Raw genomic sequence first — 18736 nt, 5'->3', positions numbered from 1 at the left:
ACTAGTGAAGCTGAAAGGAAACTAAACTGGCCGACTTCCACAGAAGCTGTACCGAGATATTGAGCAGATTCACAAGTGTGATCAGCGAGAAGTATAAGGTGTTCTTCTTGGAGGGCAAACATGAACTGAATTGCCATGCAAATACTGCCTTGGTAACCCAAAACCCGCACCAAAGCAGGGCTAAGCAACACACCTACTGCTGTACCCAGGGCAAACACGCGCTAGTATCCCCCAAAGAGGATCGGCTTGAGTCTAAGAAATGCTGAATAAGGAAACCACACCAGAGTTCCCTGTTGAGCCACCATACTGCATTATTGGGAAGAATGGTATCCAGTTTTCGTTGAGAACCTGACGTACTCCCTGTTAATTATCAATGGCCGGCTGTGTTATAAGGGTTGGCATTGAATCGACAGAAAACAACCTAGCTGAAACGGTCAAGGTATAAGACAAATAACAACAAAGTTTCCCCATGCAGTATACGCGTCGTATGTGGTCGACATACTGTCTGACAGACTTTGCAGCGAAGCTGCTTGTTTGACTTTGCATTAGACGCACTCATTATGTACACCGACAAGTAAGCACAGAAGGACAGACCAGAACCGTGCTTAGTATCCCATAAGTAAGGTGTGTATGAATTCGCATGACAGTGTTTAACCTACAATAATGAAACTATGTGTACAAAACCAAGAAAATAAAATTCCTAACACCCCGGCTCCACCAGAGGCCGAGTGTTGTAGTGCAGCCACTTCCTGGGAAGAACCAGGAAGTAATGTCAAAATGGTGTCTGCCATGTGCTTGCTTATTGCAAGATAAGTGTATTGATACATACTCATTATGTAGCCATATACAAAGATCTATATATACACAAATATAAATATCTATATATATATATATATATATATATACACACACATATAAATATCTATATATATATCTATATATATATATATACACACAAATATAAATATCTATATATATATCTATATATCTATATATCTATATATCTATATATATATATATATATATATATATATATATATATATATATACACACACATATATATATATATATATATATATATATATATACATATATACATACACACACACAATTATACTTTTGGAAATATATATCCATAGATATACATACATATTCATCGATACAGATATACATGTATACCAGATAACATAGCCTTACAGTGCCCAGCAGTCATAAAAACCACTGACCCCCTCACAGGCTTAATAGCCTGAGCTGCTTGCTGCCTTAAACGCAGCTTAGTTATGGGGCCTCCCTGCGGGCCTTACTCCCCCCTCTCCCCGCGATCTCCCTTCTTGAAGACGGACCGCGGCAGCAGTGAGAGCTGTCCGCGGTAAGCCGTACACCTCTCCCCCCTCTGCATATAGAGCCACTGGAGCCGCCGTTCGCGGCTCCGGAGCTCTGGCGGGTAGCGGATAGTAGAAGCTAACCGCGGAAGGGAGGGGGGGGGGAAGCGGCGGTTCAGGGACTGGGGAGCGCAGGTATAGGAGCAGACGCCGAGCTGCTGTGCAGTCCGCAGCTGGGCAGTGGAATACAGGCAGTTGCTTGGCGCCCAGCGGCGGCTGCTGAGCAGGCCGTGGCTGGGCAGGAGGGTGCATGGTATTTTTTTTAAATAAAAATCAAGACATATTGTCCCCACATAGCGCCCCTCACCCCCAGCATATAACACAAGTGAGCGGCGGCAGTGTGAGCTGCCTAACCGCTCATTACCTGTACCAGGGGAGGCTATCACGGGCTTCTTAACTAAGCACGGTCCAGCTTCTCTGTGCAGCCTGAGGCTGCAATCAGCTGTGCTGATTGTGGTCAATGGCGGGGCCCTTTTCATGGGCACCGGCAGACCATCTGCTGCTCTTCTGCAGCACCCACCATCCCGGACCCAACTTCTCTGATAAGTTGGGATGGGAGTGGGTAGAAGAAAAAAATAAAATAATCTTCCTAGAAGAATCGAAGGACAATCCTGTCCAAAATACCTTCAGACTAGAGGCACAGAAAAATACTGAAGGATTTATGGGAGTATGGAGGGGGTGACCAGTTACCAATTTAAATATTTAAATGTGACATTTCCGGCTACGCCCCGTCCATATCCCAAGAGTACTCCAGTGACCCCTAGTGGATGAAAAAGAAATCTGTAACTTGTAGAGAAGGCATGTTCTCCATATAAAATGTGCACTTTGCACTACATTGCATCAGTGCCTTTGAGAAAGGATGAGCCAATAACATGTTAAATGTATATTTAAATATGTAGTGCTCAATGTCCCACTAGTTGTAAAGCAGTTGGCTATCAGCAATGCAGTACAGATTAAATCTTAATCACCAGTGAAGGCTGCAGACATTACACTTTGCCTGAAGCGATTCCTATAAAACACAGAACATTCTGTAGGAATTTAATTTAGGATTCATACCAAGAGTTTCTACAATGGGTAATGTCTTTATAATCGCCCTCTTCTTCACCATTCGCATCACGCCAAGGGCCAATGTTACAGTCACTACAATGGGAAGTCCTTCAGGGATAGCTGCCACCGCCAAACTGAAAAATAAGACAAAACAGAAATACATGATCACATATACAGAGACTGACTCAATAACTGTAAAAAGCATTCTAGTAGAAAGGTGGATAAGCTAGTAACGTTGGCAATACAAAAGCCCAAACATACACTTATCCTGCTCATTTACGAAGGATAAAAAAAAAAAAAAAAAAAAAAGAGAGAGACAACCGTAAACTATATACAGATGTATTTCTCTGCAAAATATACTAGGAGATTGGGGGTAATGTTTAAATCATGTGAGGCAGACAATGGTTTGTGCTCACTGTGTCTAGAAATGAGTGACATAAGTACAATCAGTACATCAAAGGGGGCATTTGAGGTATACAGATGATAATTGTGGATTATTTCTGTAATACTTGGCCATATCTGTGCAATACACAACTGACAATAGGGGGTTTTCTGTACAACGTGTAGCTTTCAATCGTGGAGTTATCTTTGAAAATGTCTGTCATTTGGGGTGTGGGCAACACACATGATAATCACATTCCTACTACAGGAACAAACAGTCTAATGTAGGCAGTGATGGAGAACAGTACACGGCCACATAGGCAGCACGGATAGCGTAAATGTTAGCATCACTACTTCAAAGCCCAGAGGTCTTGTGTTCAATTACAACCACGGCTGTGGTGTGTGGGTGTGTGTGTGTGTGTGTGTGTGTGTGTGTGTGTGTGTAATATATATATATATATAGATAGATAGATAGATAGATAGATAGATAGATAGATAGATATAGATATATAGAATCCAGTGTACCTCGCAGAAAGAGATTCATCAATGGTAAGCCTTACCATAAATCTCCTTTTATTCAGCGGGGTACACTGAGGTTCCACAGAAAATAACATCGGGGATGTCGTAAAGCAGTTCCTCACAGGAGGGGATGCACTGTAGCGGGCACAAGAACCCGGTGTCTAAAGGAAGCACCCTGGGAGGCGGAAGTATCAAAGGCATAGAGAACCTGATGAACGTGTTCACTGAGGACCACGTAGCCGCCTTGCACAAATGTTCAGCGGACGTGCCACGGCGGGCCGCCCAAGAAGGTCAAACAGAGAGTAGAATGGGCCTTCATAGCAGCAGGAGCTGGGAGTCCAGCCTGCGCAAAAGAAGCTTGTGCAATCACTATTCTAATCCATCTGGCCAAGGTATGCTTAGTCAGCCACGTTTGTGAAAACCAAAAATTACAAAAACAGAATCTGACCTCCTGATAGAGGCAGTCCTTTCTACATATATACCGAGAGCCCGTATCACATCCAAAGACCACTCTTTGGAGAGCAAACCAGGGGAGATAAAGGCCGGAACCACAATCTCTTGGTTAAGGTGGAAATATGACACCACCTTAGGTAGATAACCAGGACGAGTTCTAAGAACTGCCTGGTCACGATGAAAAATCAGAAAGGGTGGACGATAAAACAAAGCGCCTAAGTCTAACACCCTCCTAGCAGAGGCAATAGCCAACTGAAAAATGACCTTAAGCGTAAGGCATTTAAGGTCCACAGACTCAAGAGGTTCAAATGGAGACTCTTGAATGGCATTAAGAACAGACAGACAGATCACATGGAGCCACATGAGGGACATAGGGAGGCTGAATCCGTAGTACGCCCTGAGTGTATGTATGAACATCAGGAACAGAAACTATTTTTTGCTGAAACCACACTGACAAGGCAGAAATATGAACCTTGGGGGAGGCCAGGCGAAGTCCTAAATCCAGGCCTTGTTGCAAAAAGCCCGAAGTTTGGAAGTACTAAACTTGTATGCATCATAATTCTTAGCAGCACACCAGGTGAAGTAAGAACTCCAGATCCTATAATAAATCCGTGCAGAAGCCAGTTTGCGGGCCTTCAACATAGTTTGAATAACCGCCTCAGAAAATCCTTTGGCTCTCAGCAGTGAAGATTCAAGAGCCACGCCATCAAAGCCACTCTTGCCAGGTCCTGATAAACACAAGGGCCCTGAACGAGGAGGTCTGGGCATTGAGGAAGTAGAAGAGGACGCTCGCTGAGAACCAATGCCGTCTGGGCCATGCTGGAGCGATTAGTAGCAGTATTCCTCCTCCTTGCTTGAACTTCCGTAGTACCCTGGGCACGAGTGACACTGGAGGTAACACGTATGGCAGCCAAAAGTTCCATGGAATTGCTAGTGCGTCCACGAACGCTGCTTGAGGACCCCTTGTCCTTGCTCCAAAGACCGGAACCTTGTGATTGTGTTGAGACGCCATCAAGTCTACATCTGGTAGACCCCACTTGTCCACAAGGAGTTGCAAGACCTCCGGATGAAGACTCCACTGCTCAGCGTTTACGACCTGACAACTGAAGAGTCCACTTCCCAGTTGAGGACCCTCGGAATGAACACTGCCGATACTGCTGGCAGATGGCGTCCAAAGTGGTCTTTAACCAGACCTGGGCGAACAGCAGAAGTCGGCCTCCCACCCTGGGGTCCCCCAGGGGGAGGCCCGCCCCGTCATGCAGCAGGCTTGTCCGGTTTGGAAGCAGGCTGACAGGCGGCCCAAGAACGTTTAGGTTTGGGCTTAGAGGACTTGGAAGTGCGAGCCTGTCTCGGATACGCCTGACCCTTTGCTTTTCCTGGAGGTCGAAAGGAACGAAAAGTAGTACTCAGCCTTCGGAACTGAAGGATTAGTACTTGGGAGAAACGCAGACTTGGCCAACGCCAAATCGGTCACAATTTTGTTCAGGTCATCTCCAAATAGCATATCTTCCTTAAAAGGGAGTACCTCCAAGGTCTTCTTAGCGTCCATGTCCACAGAATCCAGCGAGCCAGGATAGACGTAGTAGATGCCTTGGCCGCAATAACGCCTGCATCAGAGGCCACCTCCTGAATATACTGGGAGGCTGTGGTAATATAGGTCAGATATTGTCTGGCAGTGTCAGAAAAATTCAGAGGTAGCTCTTCCTCAATTGCTTGAACCAATGCTTCAATGCCTTTTGCAGCCCAAGAGGCTGCCATAGTAGGTCTATGGACAGCACCTGTAAGAGTGTAAATAAACTTCAAGCAACCCTCCACATGCTTATCCATCGGTTCCTTCAAAGAGACGACGGTGGTGACGGGCAGAGTAGATGACACCACAAGACGGCTACATGCGAGTCCACTGGTGGCGGGGTTTCCCCCTTGTTACTCAACTCCGCAGAGATAGGATAACAAGCTAGCATCTTCTTAGACAGGGAAAATTTCTTTCCTGGAGAAGACCAGGATTCCTGACGTGTCAATTAAATGGTCAGAATGTGGTAAGACTAATTTAGTAACCTTCTGATGTTTGAATTTATCAGGTTTCTTAGACGTATCAGGAGGGTCAATCTCCTCATCAATCTGAAGAATCAGCTTGATAGCCTCCACTAGGTCAGGAACACCAACCTGTTTTTAGAATTTTCATCAGAAGCAGCGGTATCAGCATCTGATGGATCAGTATATTCCCCATTCGAATCGGAAGAATCATCCGAAATATTAGCGGATTGTGAGGAAAAAATGGCCCGCTTAGATGACCCTTTGGTCCCAGTAAGGCGAGGGTTAGGTTTTTGTTTAACCAAGGACTGATTTAATTGCTGTAACTGGGCTGACAGTGTATCCGCCCATGGTGGATTAACTACAGGGACAACATGTGGCTGTAATGACACAGGAGATCCCACAGGGGGAGTATGTCTTGTTACAAGCATAGTCAGCATATTTGAAAATGTAGCTCAAGGCGGATCTGCCACAGGTGCTGTGGGCTGACTAGGGAGTGCAGAACACCCGGTACCTAGACTAGTGTTTCTCAACCACGGTCCTCAAGGCACACTAACAGTCCTGGTTTTAGTGATATCCAGGCTTGAACACAGGTGACTTAATTAGTACCTCAGTTATTTTAATTTAACCATTTGTGCTGTAGCCTGGATATCACTAAAACCTGCACTGTTGGTGTGCCTTGAGGACCGCGGTTGGGAATGCCTGACCTAGACCCTCAGCAGAAATAATTTCCTCAGGTAAATCCATGTCACCAGCACTGCATGATGCAGGAGCGTCTGCGGATTTTCTGCCCTGTGCAGCAGACATTATTGGGAATGTAGCCTTAGGGCGTATCAGTACAATATAGCCAGACAAACAATACCTGACAAAAAACCCCTAAGATATGTGACTGCAATTGCAGAGCACAAACAGAGGATTTCAGTGGTGTGAGGTGACTGAAACACACAGTGAATAATACAAAACAGTATATCCTGTGGAACACTATATGGTATACGAGACCTTGACGCACTTAGTTCCCCAGGGTACAGAATATAGTGATGGCAATATGTGTGATACACAGAATAGAATCCACATAGTGTTAATGCTAGGCTGTTTTAGCAGGGCGCCGCGCCCTGACTGATTTTTTAAAGGGCAAAACCCGCCCTGCCCTTTCTGCGGCGCCCTGCTAAAACAGCCGCCCGCTTTCTGCCCTCCCAGCGTGTAAGGATGCCGTGCGCATGCGCGCGGCATCCATTCACGCTGTGAGTGTGCTTGGGGGAAACCCAGCACCTCCATAGGTGCTGGGCACACCCGCAATGGTGACGCCGCCGGCCACTCACGCCCCCCGCCTGTGGGCTGAACCGCCCACTTGTAGTACGTAGATTGCCCACACACACACTATTTGCATGGTCACACACCCCTTTTGCCACGCACACACACACTTGTGCCCCTCACAGTCCGGCGCCCTGCCCCACTGCTAGAGTGAACACTATCCACACAGCAGCTATAGGCACACACAGTCACAGATACAATGCAGAAATGATTACATATAAACAATAAGACTGTACTGGACAAGTAATACTACATAGAGATATGTATGTATACAGATATAACAATGCACAAGAAACACAGGATGTATATCACAGAATACTTGTACTAAATATGCATATAGTGCACTTGTTCTTGACCAACGCTGTCTAAACGACATGTAGAATACTTAAGTGTCCTGTAAATGCACATGAGACAGGCGGCTTTACGGAGGAGACTGTGCCCAGCAGTCCCAGAATCAGCGCAGCTCTATGAAATGGCACCCAAACACTGACAGAGAGTGAGGGGGGGAGAGAGTGAGGGGGGGAGAGAGTGAGGGGGGGGGGGGGGGGAGAGAGTGAGGGGGGGGGGGGGGGGAGAGAGAGAGAGAGATGCAGCTCCAGGGCGGGAACACCTGCTGTAGATGGCGCCTGGAGATGGGGGAGGGGCTACAGGTCAGCATCTTATCCCCTCTGTTGGACTTCACCACCGGGTACTATGGAGCCTATGATACCCGGATTTTAGTAAATCCGACCTGTGCTCCCTGCCCTGGTGGATATAGTGGGGTCCCTGCACGGCCAGTGTCCGCGCCAGCGGCGCGGCCTGTCTCCTGGGACCTTTACCGGATCGCGAATTTGGCGGGTCCCACCTGGGGGACCATCTTACCTCCTTCCTGAAGTGCGGCCACGAGATCCAGGAGAGCAGCAGCGGTGATGTTTGCCTGATGACCGGAGCGCCTCCACTGCAATCACCCAGCAACCTGGGCGCGGGAGTATGCAGCGCCGCTGGGGGAGGTGATGGAGCTGCAGCACAGAATTCTTGAAGTCTTCTTTCTTCTTAAAAAGCTCTTATAAGGGCTGCCTAGTGCAGCCCCACCTGTTAGCTGCCTGCACTTTACAAACTGAGCTCCAGTGCCTGGAGGCGAGGCTATAAAGGAGGCGGTGCAGTGCATCCTGGGACCAGTCAAAGCTTTAGCCTGTTGGTGCCCCGGATCAAGATCCAACTCTACACCCCGATGTTATTCCCTGTGGAATACCAGTGTACCCGCTGTAGAAACATCAATATCTTAACTTATCATTTGCTGCATTAGGGAGTGATATTGTTGTAGACTAATGTCTGGTGCACTGTTATGGTGTTCTTTATTAAAAAAAAAAAAAAAGGTACAATAAAATAGGACACACACAAATTAAGATACAATATGAATAACGCCATGTCCAACCATAATGTAGCCACACAAAAAAAAACTGCACACAAACATTGAAGGGAGGATGTTGTGGGTGAGCGTTTTCTCTCAGTTTTGTTTTAATTATGCCAATATTGGATTGGGTTGGTTTGACAGTGGAATGAAAATATGCCAGTTTGTAAAATATCCATCATCAGTGTATGCGCTACTTTTTTTCTGCAAGTTAGAGAGAATGCATAGATGAGGACACACATTTATAGATAGCTCACACTTTGTAGTTTGATTCGATGAGGTTTACTTGATCAACTATTGGAAGTATAATATCAATCTTAAATGAGATGTAGTTATGATGCCGGCGGTCAGCATACCGACACCGCGACACCGGCCGCCAGAATGCCAGCAGGGGTCCCAGGACTATTCCCACTCGTGGGTGTCCACAACACCCATACAATGGGAATAAAACCTGTGGTGAGTGCAGCTAGCCACCGAGCCTGCAGTGTGGCGAGCCCACAAGGGGACTCTTTGCACTCACCCCTGTCGGTATTCTGCCGGCCAGGATCCCAGCGCCGATCACCTGTACACAACCGTCTTAAACATGCTAGGTCCTGCTCACACCTCTGTTGGAAAAATGTCAAGTTTTGAAGTATCCAAGGACAAAGAAATGACCAAAATGTTGCATTATGGCTTATTTCACTAAAAGCTGCATTCAGAATGGCGGTGACAGGGATTATAGCGAGTTTTATGCACAATCTACACTCTGTCCTCAGACATCTCAACTGGCACATTTAGCTCAACAGATCTCCTCGCTAAAGTCACAATCAGACCATCTGACCAATGATGAATATTCCTTTCAATTAAATAAAAGCTATTCCTGGCCTAAATAAAATACGAAAATAAATCAAACTGGCGTACTAGTGATTTAACAAATGACATTCCCAAACAGAACTTAAAGCTTAAATTGCAAAATAAATAAAATAAGGGTTGCCATGGTTTTAAAATGTATGAATTCTTTTTAAAAAAAATACAGTATACATTTTTTTTTTAAATCTAAACCGCAAAATAATAAAACAAATCATTATTACAGTTTACGAGGAAATTGTAGCTCACCAACATCTTCCTTGACCATATAAAAGGTAGCCAATTTCTCTTATGCTGGCCAAAGAGCTCCAAATCTTCATAACCATTTACCAGGCTGTGACCCATACACTCAAGAAGCGTGCCCCACCTACTTGTCTGACAGTGGCCAGTCCTTTCCAAAATGATGGAAATCAGCAATGAAGATAAAGCAGGACTAGATGAGACACAGCTGGGGAGAAGCCTAAACTATATCTCTGGTTTCCAAAGCTAGGTTTCACTAAGGAAATAAACATAATGCATGACCTGTATGAAGGATAACTCACCTTACACCAATTGTAAACATATCAAGTATATGCTTTCCTTGTAGCCACCCTACCAGCATAATAATACCTAAAGAAAACATATGCAAAGTCAATGCAGCACCTTTGAAACAAAATTATATTTAGAAACATAACAGAATCCAGTAAACTTAAATATTAAGTCTGACTTTTTAATCAAACCATTGCAAAAAGATTGATTCATCAGAACACTGGCATTCTATAAAATACGCTGGGTTCCCTAGATATATGCAGTTTTAATTAATGATGTTGGAGGTTTGAGCCTCTGTGCAGGAAAATGGAAAGCATCCAAGAACAGAGTCAAAAATACCTCCTGACACCTTTAAACAAGATATCATTTTCTGCTGTGATAACGGACGATGAATCACAGACCGCAAGCAGGGGGTGTAAGAGCAGAAGTGTATGCTTACCAATGATGCCGAAAGAATACAAGGAGAGCTGCTTTCCTAGAATATCCATGCTCTTCTGCAGTGGTGTCTTGGGTGCCTTGTGAAAGAAAATAAAAAATAAACTTAATATGACCCATACATATGCATCTAGCGGCTCCCCGGCTGTCCCAAACTGCTTGTCTCTGTAGGACAGGTTGAGGATCCCATATCCAAAATGCTTGGGACCAGAAGTATTTTGGATATCGGATTTTCCGTATTTTGGAATAATCACATACCATAATGAGATATTATGGTAATGAGACCCAAGTCTAAGCACAGAATACATTTATGTTACATATACACCTTATACACACAGCCTGAAGATAATTTTAGCCAATATTTTTAATAACTGTGCATTAAATAACATTTGTGTACATACAATTCATTTATGTTTCATATACATCTTATACACACAGCCTTAAGGTCATTTAATACAATATTTTTAACAACTGTGTATTAAGCAAAGTTTGTGTACACTGAGCTATCAGAAAACAAAGGTTTCACTATCTCACTCAAATTCTGTATTTCGGAATGTTCTGTATTTCAGAATATTTGGATGTGGGATACTCAACCTGTACAAGCCAGCAGTAAAAGCAACATCACTTGCTCCTGGACTTGTAATTATTGTGGCTTCTGTTACGGTGTTGAAAATAATCTAACATTGTAGCAAAATATCCTAAAGCTGGGTACACACTATGCCAGGCATGTCCAAACTGCGGCCCTCCAGATGTTTAGAAACTACACATCCCAGCATGCCCTGACACAGCTTTAGCATTCTCTGACAGCAAAACTGTGTCAGGGCATGCTGGGATATGTAGTTTCACAACAGCTGGAGGGCCGCAGTTTGGACATGCCTGCACTATGCAATGTGTGCCCCAGCCGACGGTGTGACGCAATGTAGTGATACGTTGTGCATGCTATCCAGTGTATGTACAGCACCTCAGACGGGCAGATGTGATGGATGGACACCGTGAATGCACAATCCGGCAGGACTAGATGACACACACTATACGATGTGTACGATTAAGGAGTAATATAAAGAGTTTATTACATATTATAAAACTCACCTCCTCAGCTTGCATCATTTTGAACACCTCGCCAAATTCAGAGTTTTCTCCAGTTCCAATGACAATTCCCTGCAAGATTACATTTCATTAAACAATACTCCTCTTCTAATGCTTTATACAGTAGTTTTAAAGAGGAACAGTGATGATACAGTAGGTTATCATAGAACGGGGGAAAAAAGCAAACATACATACATACACCATGCCATGCTATGCTATGGATTGGGACGCAGGACATCTCATCATAGATCTTATACAAGATTAAAACACATTTTTAAGTATATTTATGTACACTTCTCAAAAAAATAAAAGGAACACTTAAACAACACAAAGTAACTCCAAGTCAATCACACTTCTGTGAAATCAAACTGTCCACTTAGGAAGTAACACTGATTGACAATCAATTTCACATGCTGTTGTGCACATGGAATAGACAACAGGTGGAAATTATAGGCAATTAGCAAGACACCCCCAATAAAGGAGTTGTTCTGCAGGTGGTGACCACAGACCACTTCTCAGCGCCTATGCTTTCTGGCTGATGTTTTGTTCACTTTTGAAAGCTGGCAGTGCTTTCACTCTAGTGGTAGCATGAGACGGAGTCTACAACCCACACAAGTGGCTCTGGTAGTGCAGCTCATCCAGGATAGCACATCAATGCGAGCTGTGGCAAGGTGGTTTGCTGTGTCTGTCAGCGTAGTGTCCACAGCATGGAGGTGCTACCAGGAAACAGGCCAGTACATCAGGAGACGTGGAGGAGGCTGTAGGAGGGCAACAACCCAGCAGCAGGACTGCTACCTCCGCCTTTGTGCAAGGAGGAACAGGAGGAACACTGCCCGAGCCCTGCATGTGCATGTATCTACTCAAACGATCAGAAACAAACTCCATGAGGGTGGTATGAGGGCCCGACGTCCACAGGTGGGGGTTGTGCTTACAGCCCAACACCGTGCAAGACGTTTGGCATTTGCAGAGAACACCAAGATTGGCAAGTTCACCACTGGCGCCCTGTGCTCTTCACAGATGAAAGCAGGTTCTCACTGAGCACATGTGACAGACGTGACAGAGTGCTGCCTGCAACATCCTCCAGCATGACCGGTTTGGCAGTGGGTCAGTAATGGTGTGGGGTGGCATTTCTTTGGGGGGCCGCACAGCACTCCATGTGCTCGCCAGAGGTATCCTGACTGCCATTAGGTACAGAGATGAGATCCTCAGACCCCTTGTGAGGCCATATGCTGGTGCGGTTGGCCCTGGGTTCCTCCTAATGCAAGACAATGCTAGACCTCATGTGGCTGCAGTGTGTCAGCAGTTCCTGCAAGACAAAGGCATTGATGCTATGGACTGGCCCACCCGTTCCCCAGACCTGAATCCAATTGAGCACATCTGGGACATCATGTCTCTCTCCATCCATCAACGCCACGTTGCACCACAGACTGTCCAGGAGTTGGCGGATGCTTTAGTCCAGGTCTGGGAGGAGATCCCTCAGGAGACCATCCACCACCTTATCAGGAGCATGCCCAGGCGTTGTAGGGAGGTCATACAGGCACGTGGAGGCCACACACACTACCGAGCCTCATTTTGACTTGTTTTAAGGACATTACATCAAAGTTGGATCAGCCTGTAGTTTGTTTTTCCACTTTAATTTTGAGTGCGACTCCAAATCCAGACCTCCATTGGTTAATAAATTTGATTTCCATTGATAATTTTTGTGTGATTTTGTTGTCAGCACATTCAACTATGTAAAGAACAAAGTATTTAATAAGAATATTTCATTCATTCAGATCTAGGATGTGTTGTTTAAGTGTTCCCTTTAGTTTTTTGAGCAGTGTATATACATAAAACAAATAAAAATCAATCACACGCGGAATGAAAGTGAAAAAGAAAGAGTGGGTAAGTCTGCAGCTATCCATAATAGCTTTAGCATATTAAAATCAAAACTTTGATACCTATACATTAACCAACGCATTATATTTAACTTTACACAGACCCTTTCCATTGTAGGACTTATGTGATGTGGCAACAAACTTTGTAAATCAAGAATCAGCACGCTAGATCTAGTAGGTCATGTTTACCAGGTCACCTGTGGATCTTCAAAATGTGACTGTTGGAAATACACCATGTGTGCCTGCCGGGTGACCTAGAAATACACCATGAGTACCTGGAAAACACAAACTGTTTGGGGCCATGAAGACAGAGTCTGAGAATATTCATCTGGTGATTTGTGGCATACAAATCAATCCATTAAATAGAACCACAATGTGAATGTGGAAAATGAAGTGATTGCTATTAGCTGGCCACGCATGGGTATAACATTTGCACTAGAAATCACTGTTTATCTATCCTGTTTACTAGAAGCTGTAGTTCAACACAGAAGAGAATATAACAGCGGAGCGCAAAATACAGAACAGAAGTGCAACAAAATGACACTTCTATCCTTTCATCTCCGATATATATATATATATATATATATATATATATATATATATATATATATATATATAACAGTTTCCCAAGTGCGCTAAATAAGACTATCTACAATGATTCTTCCAGTGTTTCCATAAGTCAGAGTTGAATACTGGAGAAGACTTGTATCTGGGAACCTGTAATGGACACCCCTCACCAAGATGGTCACCCAAACAAGAGGCCCAAGGCCAATTAGTAAAAAATTGTTTTAATAACACATGTTAAAACAAATACAGTTTTCACATAAAATTCCTCATATAGTGTTCACAAAGATGTGTTTAAAATGATGACAAAGGATAACCAGTATGTTCGTTGTGTGGTCTTTAACTCTAGATACTCCCTCACCTTTTTCAAGGTGCGAACTTAAGAGGGAGTATCTTCACAAACTATGCTGGAAACTCCTGACTGACAAACCCAACGTGTTTCGTCTTATCGACTTCATCAGGGGTAACAAATATATAAACAGGCTTATTTGCCATTAATAGATTTGTGTGTGGAGAATCACAACCTTGTATAGTGATAAAAAGGGATTCTCTTAAGTTCGCTCCTGATAGGAGCTTTCTTGGTGGTTCCTTTGAGGAATCCTAATGGTCCTAGATATAAAATTCTGCCTTAAAGATAATTATTAGAGACTCCTTTATGGAGCTCCTTATAGGGACTATTGATTGAGGTTCCCTTTAAAAATACTGGCAGTCAGATTTTGACGCACTGCCTGAATAAGATATCCAGATCTTACAATCAGGACTATTTCTGATTCAGGTATTAGCCCGTATATAGAATACTTCTAGGAAAAAATACTTCAAAAAGTATAAAGCCGATTTGACAATCACAACGCAATGAAAACCTCCTCAGTAAAACTCAGAATGGATCCTGAGAGATTCTGGCTGTGAATGGAAGTGGCATATCTATCTATATCTATATATATATATATCTATATCTCTATCTATATCTCTATCTATATATATCTCTCTCTCAAGGTTTAAAAATGTAAATTTATTACAAATAGGTTTTCTTTTTAAAACCAACATATACATTACCCTATGTATATGTATAAATTAGAATTTCTTCTATTTGGCACACCAGGCAAAGATGCCAAGTGGCACCACCTACACCAGATGACAAATTACATGCCTATATATTTGCATTCATTGCCAATTTACAGGCCATGTACTGTAATACACCTACGTAAAAAAAAAAAAAAAAAATTCTTGGATTTTAAATGCTTGGAGATTTGGTTGAGTTTCCCAGTGTAGGTTAGAAAGGGGTAGCAAACCATTGCCTCAAAAAGTGTCATGCAGACCATCTATGCTCTCGCACTAGAATACTCTGCTGTTAAGGCTAATCATGTGGCATGCTCATTTACAGAAGCTATAAGTACACTGGACAACAAGCTTTATCTATGGACTGCATTAGTTTGTTGCCTGCAACCACAATGAACATGTACAGTAGTCATTCAAATCCAAACTATACTCCACAGAAAGAAAGAAAAGTTCTAATTAGGGAATGCCTCAAAACCTTGTTACACCACTGAACACAAACCATCGCTGTACCACGTTTCAGGGAAACAGATGTTGTAATAAAAAAAAAATAATTTTTTTTAAATGTTGTTTAACAGTTTGAAACACAAATTATTTCCTTCAGGTCGTTTACCTTTGCTTTGCCACATCTAACAAGTGTTCCCATGAAGGCGATGTTGCTTCTGGAGGTTAAATCCCCATTATTAGCAGCTGGCTGAGGGGCTGTAGACTTTGAACACGAAGCAGTCTCTCCAGTTAGACTGGACTCATCTACAGACAGATCCATTGCCTTGGAGAAGACAAAAAGGCTTGCCTTTATTAATATGCACAATAACCATCGGAACAGATTTACTGGATTCTTTATTTACATTTTGTGCAGTGAATACCAATAAAAAAAACACACGAGAATAATCTGTAATGATAGATTTAATGGAATATAGAGATAGATGGGTATGCAGTTAAAATACCGGCCATTGGGATCCCGGCTGTCTAAATACTGATAACGCGTTGCCGACAGGGGTACTATACCGCCACCGGAATACCGTCGAAGTAGGCGATTCCCCCTCTGTGGGTGCCCATGACACCCATAGAGGGAGAATAGAACCTGTGGCGAGCGAGGTGAGTGAAGTGGTGAGCCAGTGGAAAAGTCACCCATAGCAACCAATCAGCTACTCTGCATAATTTTATAGTATGCAAATTAGGTTACTTCACTGCTGATTGGTTGCCATGTGCAACTTCTCCACTGGCTCAATTCTCCGCTCTTTTCACTGCTTAGTACATCTGCCCCTAAATGGATTACTCTTAAGTACCCTTGCAGCAAAATTATTTCTGGTTTGTTTTACCTTTGGTACCACTCAGTCTTATTCAGCTGCTTGAGATCATTCTGTAGTAAAGATCATTCTGCTTGGCTAATTACTTTCCATATAACAGTTCTTGCTTTCATTGAGTGCTGTCGAGAGGGAAATCTACTTGGTGATAATGGAGGGGGGAGGGGATGGGGGGAGGAGTCGTCTTCATTTGCTATTGGCATATTCCAATACCCTTGTAGAAGCTTCATCTTTTTGTGGGGATTTCATCACGATTTAGATTCCCAGATGGTTGATTAGTTTGACTAGTTCCATCTGGCCCAGATACTATGTGGCTTATCTGCATATTTAAAAGCTGCATCTGGCATTTAAAATTTATATGCTGATAAATTAGGAAATACTACAAGTCCTCTCCAAACAGAAAGTTTTTAAAGCCAGTGGCTTTCAGGGCAAGATTTATTGTTCTCTTAAATACAGAGATTCATCTGCTTTTTGAGTAAATACAATCCCTTGTGTCATCTTTTCCTTGCTGTTTCGCCAATTAGGATGTGCCATGTACAAGGTCAGCCCCACAGCCGGTTAGACACTAATTTACTCTTGCAGAAGTGCGTACTCTGGATCTCAGGGTATGATGCAAAGCTTGCAACAAGGATGGACACAATGTGCTGTTCTGAAACATCACATAGTGGCCATTGCATGGAATTTAATCTCCCCTAAGAGCTAATCATTTTGGCATGCTTGCACCTTGCATCTTGAAAATGTTAACAGAAATTGTGCTGATCTTAAAATATATATTTTACACTGCACAACATGTAGTGAAGAACAACTTCGGCCAACTGACGATATAAATTATTATGACAAAGAAAACTGGCCAAATTGGTTCATTTGTACCCATTGTTTCCTCTACAGGAAGCCGGAAACTGCTGTTTATCAGCAGTGCACCAGTTAATCAGAGCAGCCTTGCTTCTTTACTAAGCAGGCAAATTAATTTTCTTCCTGCATCCCCTGGGCTTCTTGCACTTGACAATTTGATATATCTCAAAGTAACTGGCTAGATGCACTTACTCAGTATGCATTCTGATCAGCTATGCAGGGTCACAGAAAATAGGTTTTCTTCGTATGCAATATATCTACTAGTCTGGGCTCTGCATTCCAAGTGGAAAGTATTGTGATGAAATTATCTTCCTTTTCATTTTATTAAGGTGCATGGAATGTATAGTTAAATAGATGTGTATTAGTTATTTAGGTTGGGAATCTAAATTAATTTATTGTGGCTGTATGTTGTATGCCCAAGATGCTGCACACCGCTTTTCCCCAGCTCTCCAAACTCACTAAGCTGTGTGGAAGGTTGAATATGTCCCACTTACTAACATGATAGCTGAAAGGGCAAAACGGTGCCAGTATCCATATTGCATGACAGCTTCTGTAATGCATCATTCACTAAAGGACTTGTTACTGTATGTGGTAGAGATGTGTCCTCCTACACCTAGCCTCAAATATGACATGCAGCACGCGACGCCTAGTGTGAGTGAGCTACGCCAAGCGGTGCTGTGACTTTTTCTTTAAATTTGCATCTCATTACGCAGCAAAACACTCAATCTGTACCAGAAATGCCAGGCAGCGACTTTAACCGCACAATAATTTGTTTTAAAAATAAACAAAGTTGCAGCGGAAGCACAAATGAACTTTGCATAAAAAAGCTCTTTGTATACAGATTCAGACTCCTTCACATCACATTCCGACTAGGTAGAATTTTCGAGTGAAAAAGATGCAAAATGATGCCCAGCACAAGCAGAGTCGCACAGGACATTGCGGCTGTTTGGTGCAACTTTGGCAGCAGTGTATGAGGACACATTTGTAGTTTAAAACATTATCATGATATTCATTTTCATTCAGCCCACAAGAGAGGTATTTAAACTAATAATAATAATAATAATAATAATAATAATAATTACTACAGACCAATTAAAGATAATGCAATCACCACAGGTTTAATAACCAAACTGATCAATACTTATTCAATAACCCGCAGGCTTGTAGCAGTGCCCAGGGCTATTTAATTGCACCCCGCAGGCTTCATTTACAGCGGACTTCTGTTCATGCAACAGGAGGGAAATCTGCGGTAAGTAGGGCTTTTGGCTCTCACCGTGACCACTGTGAGCGCATTAACCCATAGCTACAAGCACGTAACCTGGAATCTGTGTGTTAATATGCGTCAGCCATGTTCTTACCATGGGAGCAAACGGGCTTACAACTGAATAACTTGGGGCGTTAGCGCTCAAGGCTATCCTCCTGCGGTACAGCGTTGGGACTAACTGGGGGATATTCAATTGTTTGAAAAGACAGTTGGGAGTCTGTTTTTTCCCATCTAATAGACAGGAAAAAACAGACACCCAACCGACTTTTCAAACATTTGAGTTCCCCCCCACTGAAAACAGTTTAAAATGTTCACATTTCTTCCAACTGTTACAAATACAAAGAATACAATTCCACTACACTTTTACAAACTGTTCCATCAGTCATCAATTTCATTAGTGATAATTTGT

At 43.2% G+C, this 18736-nt stretch overlaps 1 protein-coding gene across 1 annotated transcript in view; it reads right to left on the bottom strand.

Moving 5' to 3' along the window:
- Positions 1 to 18736, bottom strand: part of ATP2C1 (ATPase secretory pathway Ca2+ transporting 1) — a 288376-nt gene that overhangs the window by 112192 nt on the left and 157448 nt on the right. The window contains exons 8-12 of the mRNA XM_063922357.1: positions 15518 to 15673; positions 11414 to 11482; positions 10329 to 10404; positions 9904 to 9970; positions 2440 to 2564 (exon numbers count right to left, since the gene is read on the bottom strand). Of these exons, the coding sequence (XP_063778427.1) occupies positions 2440 to 2564; positions 9904 to 9970; positions 10329 to 10404; positions 11414 to 11482; positions 15518 to 15673 (493 nt within the window). The remainder of the gene's footprint in view (positions 1 to 2439; positions 2565 to 9903; positions 9971 to 10328; positions 10405 to 11413; positions 11483 to 15517; positions 15674 to 18736) is intronic.

This window comes from Pseudophryne corroboree, chromosome 5, assembly GCF_028390025.1.
Source record: "Pseudophryne corroboree isolate aPseCor3 chromosome 5, aPseCor3.hap2, whole genome shotgun sequence".
NCBI classification, from domain to species: Eukaryota; Metazoa; Chordata; class Amphibia; order Anura; family Myobatrachidae; genus Pseudophryne; species Pseudophryne corroboree.
The sequence above is the reverse complement of the archived record's forward strand: the minus strand, read 5'-3'. Positions and strand labels throughout refer to the sequence as shown.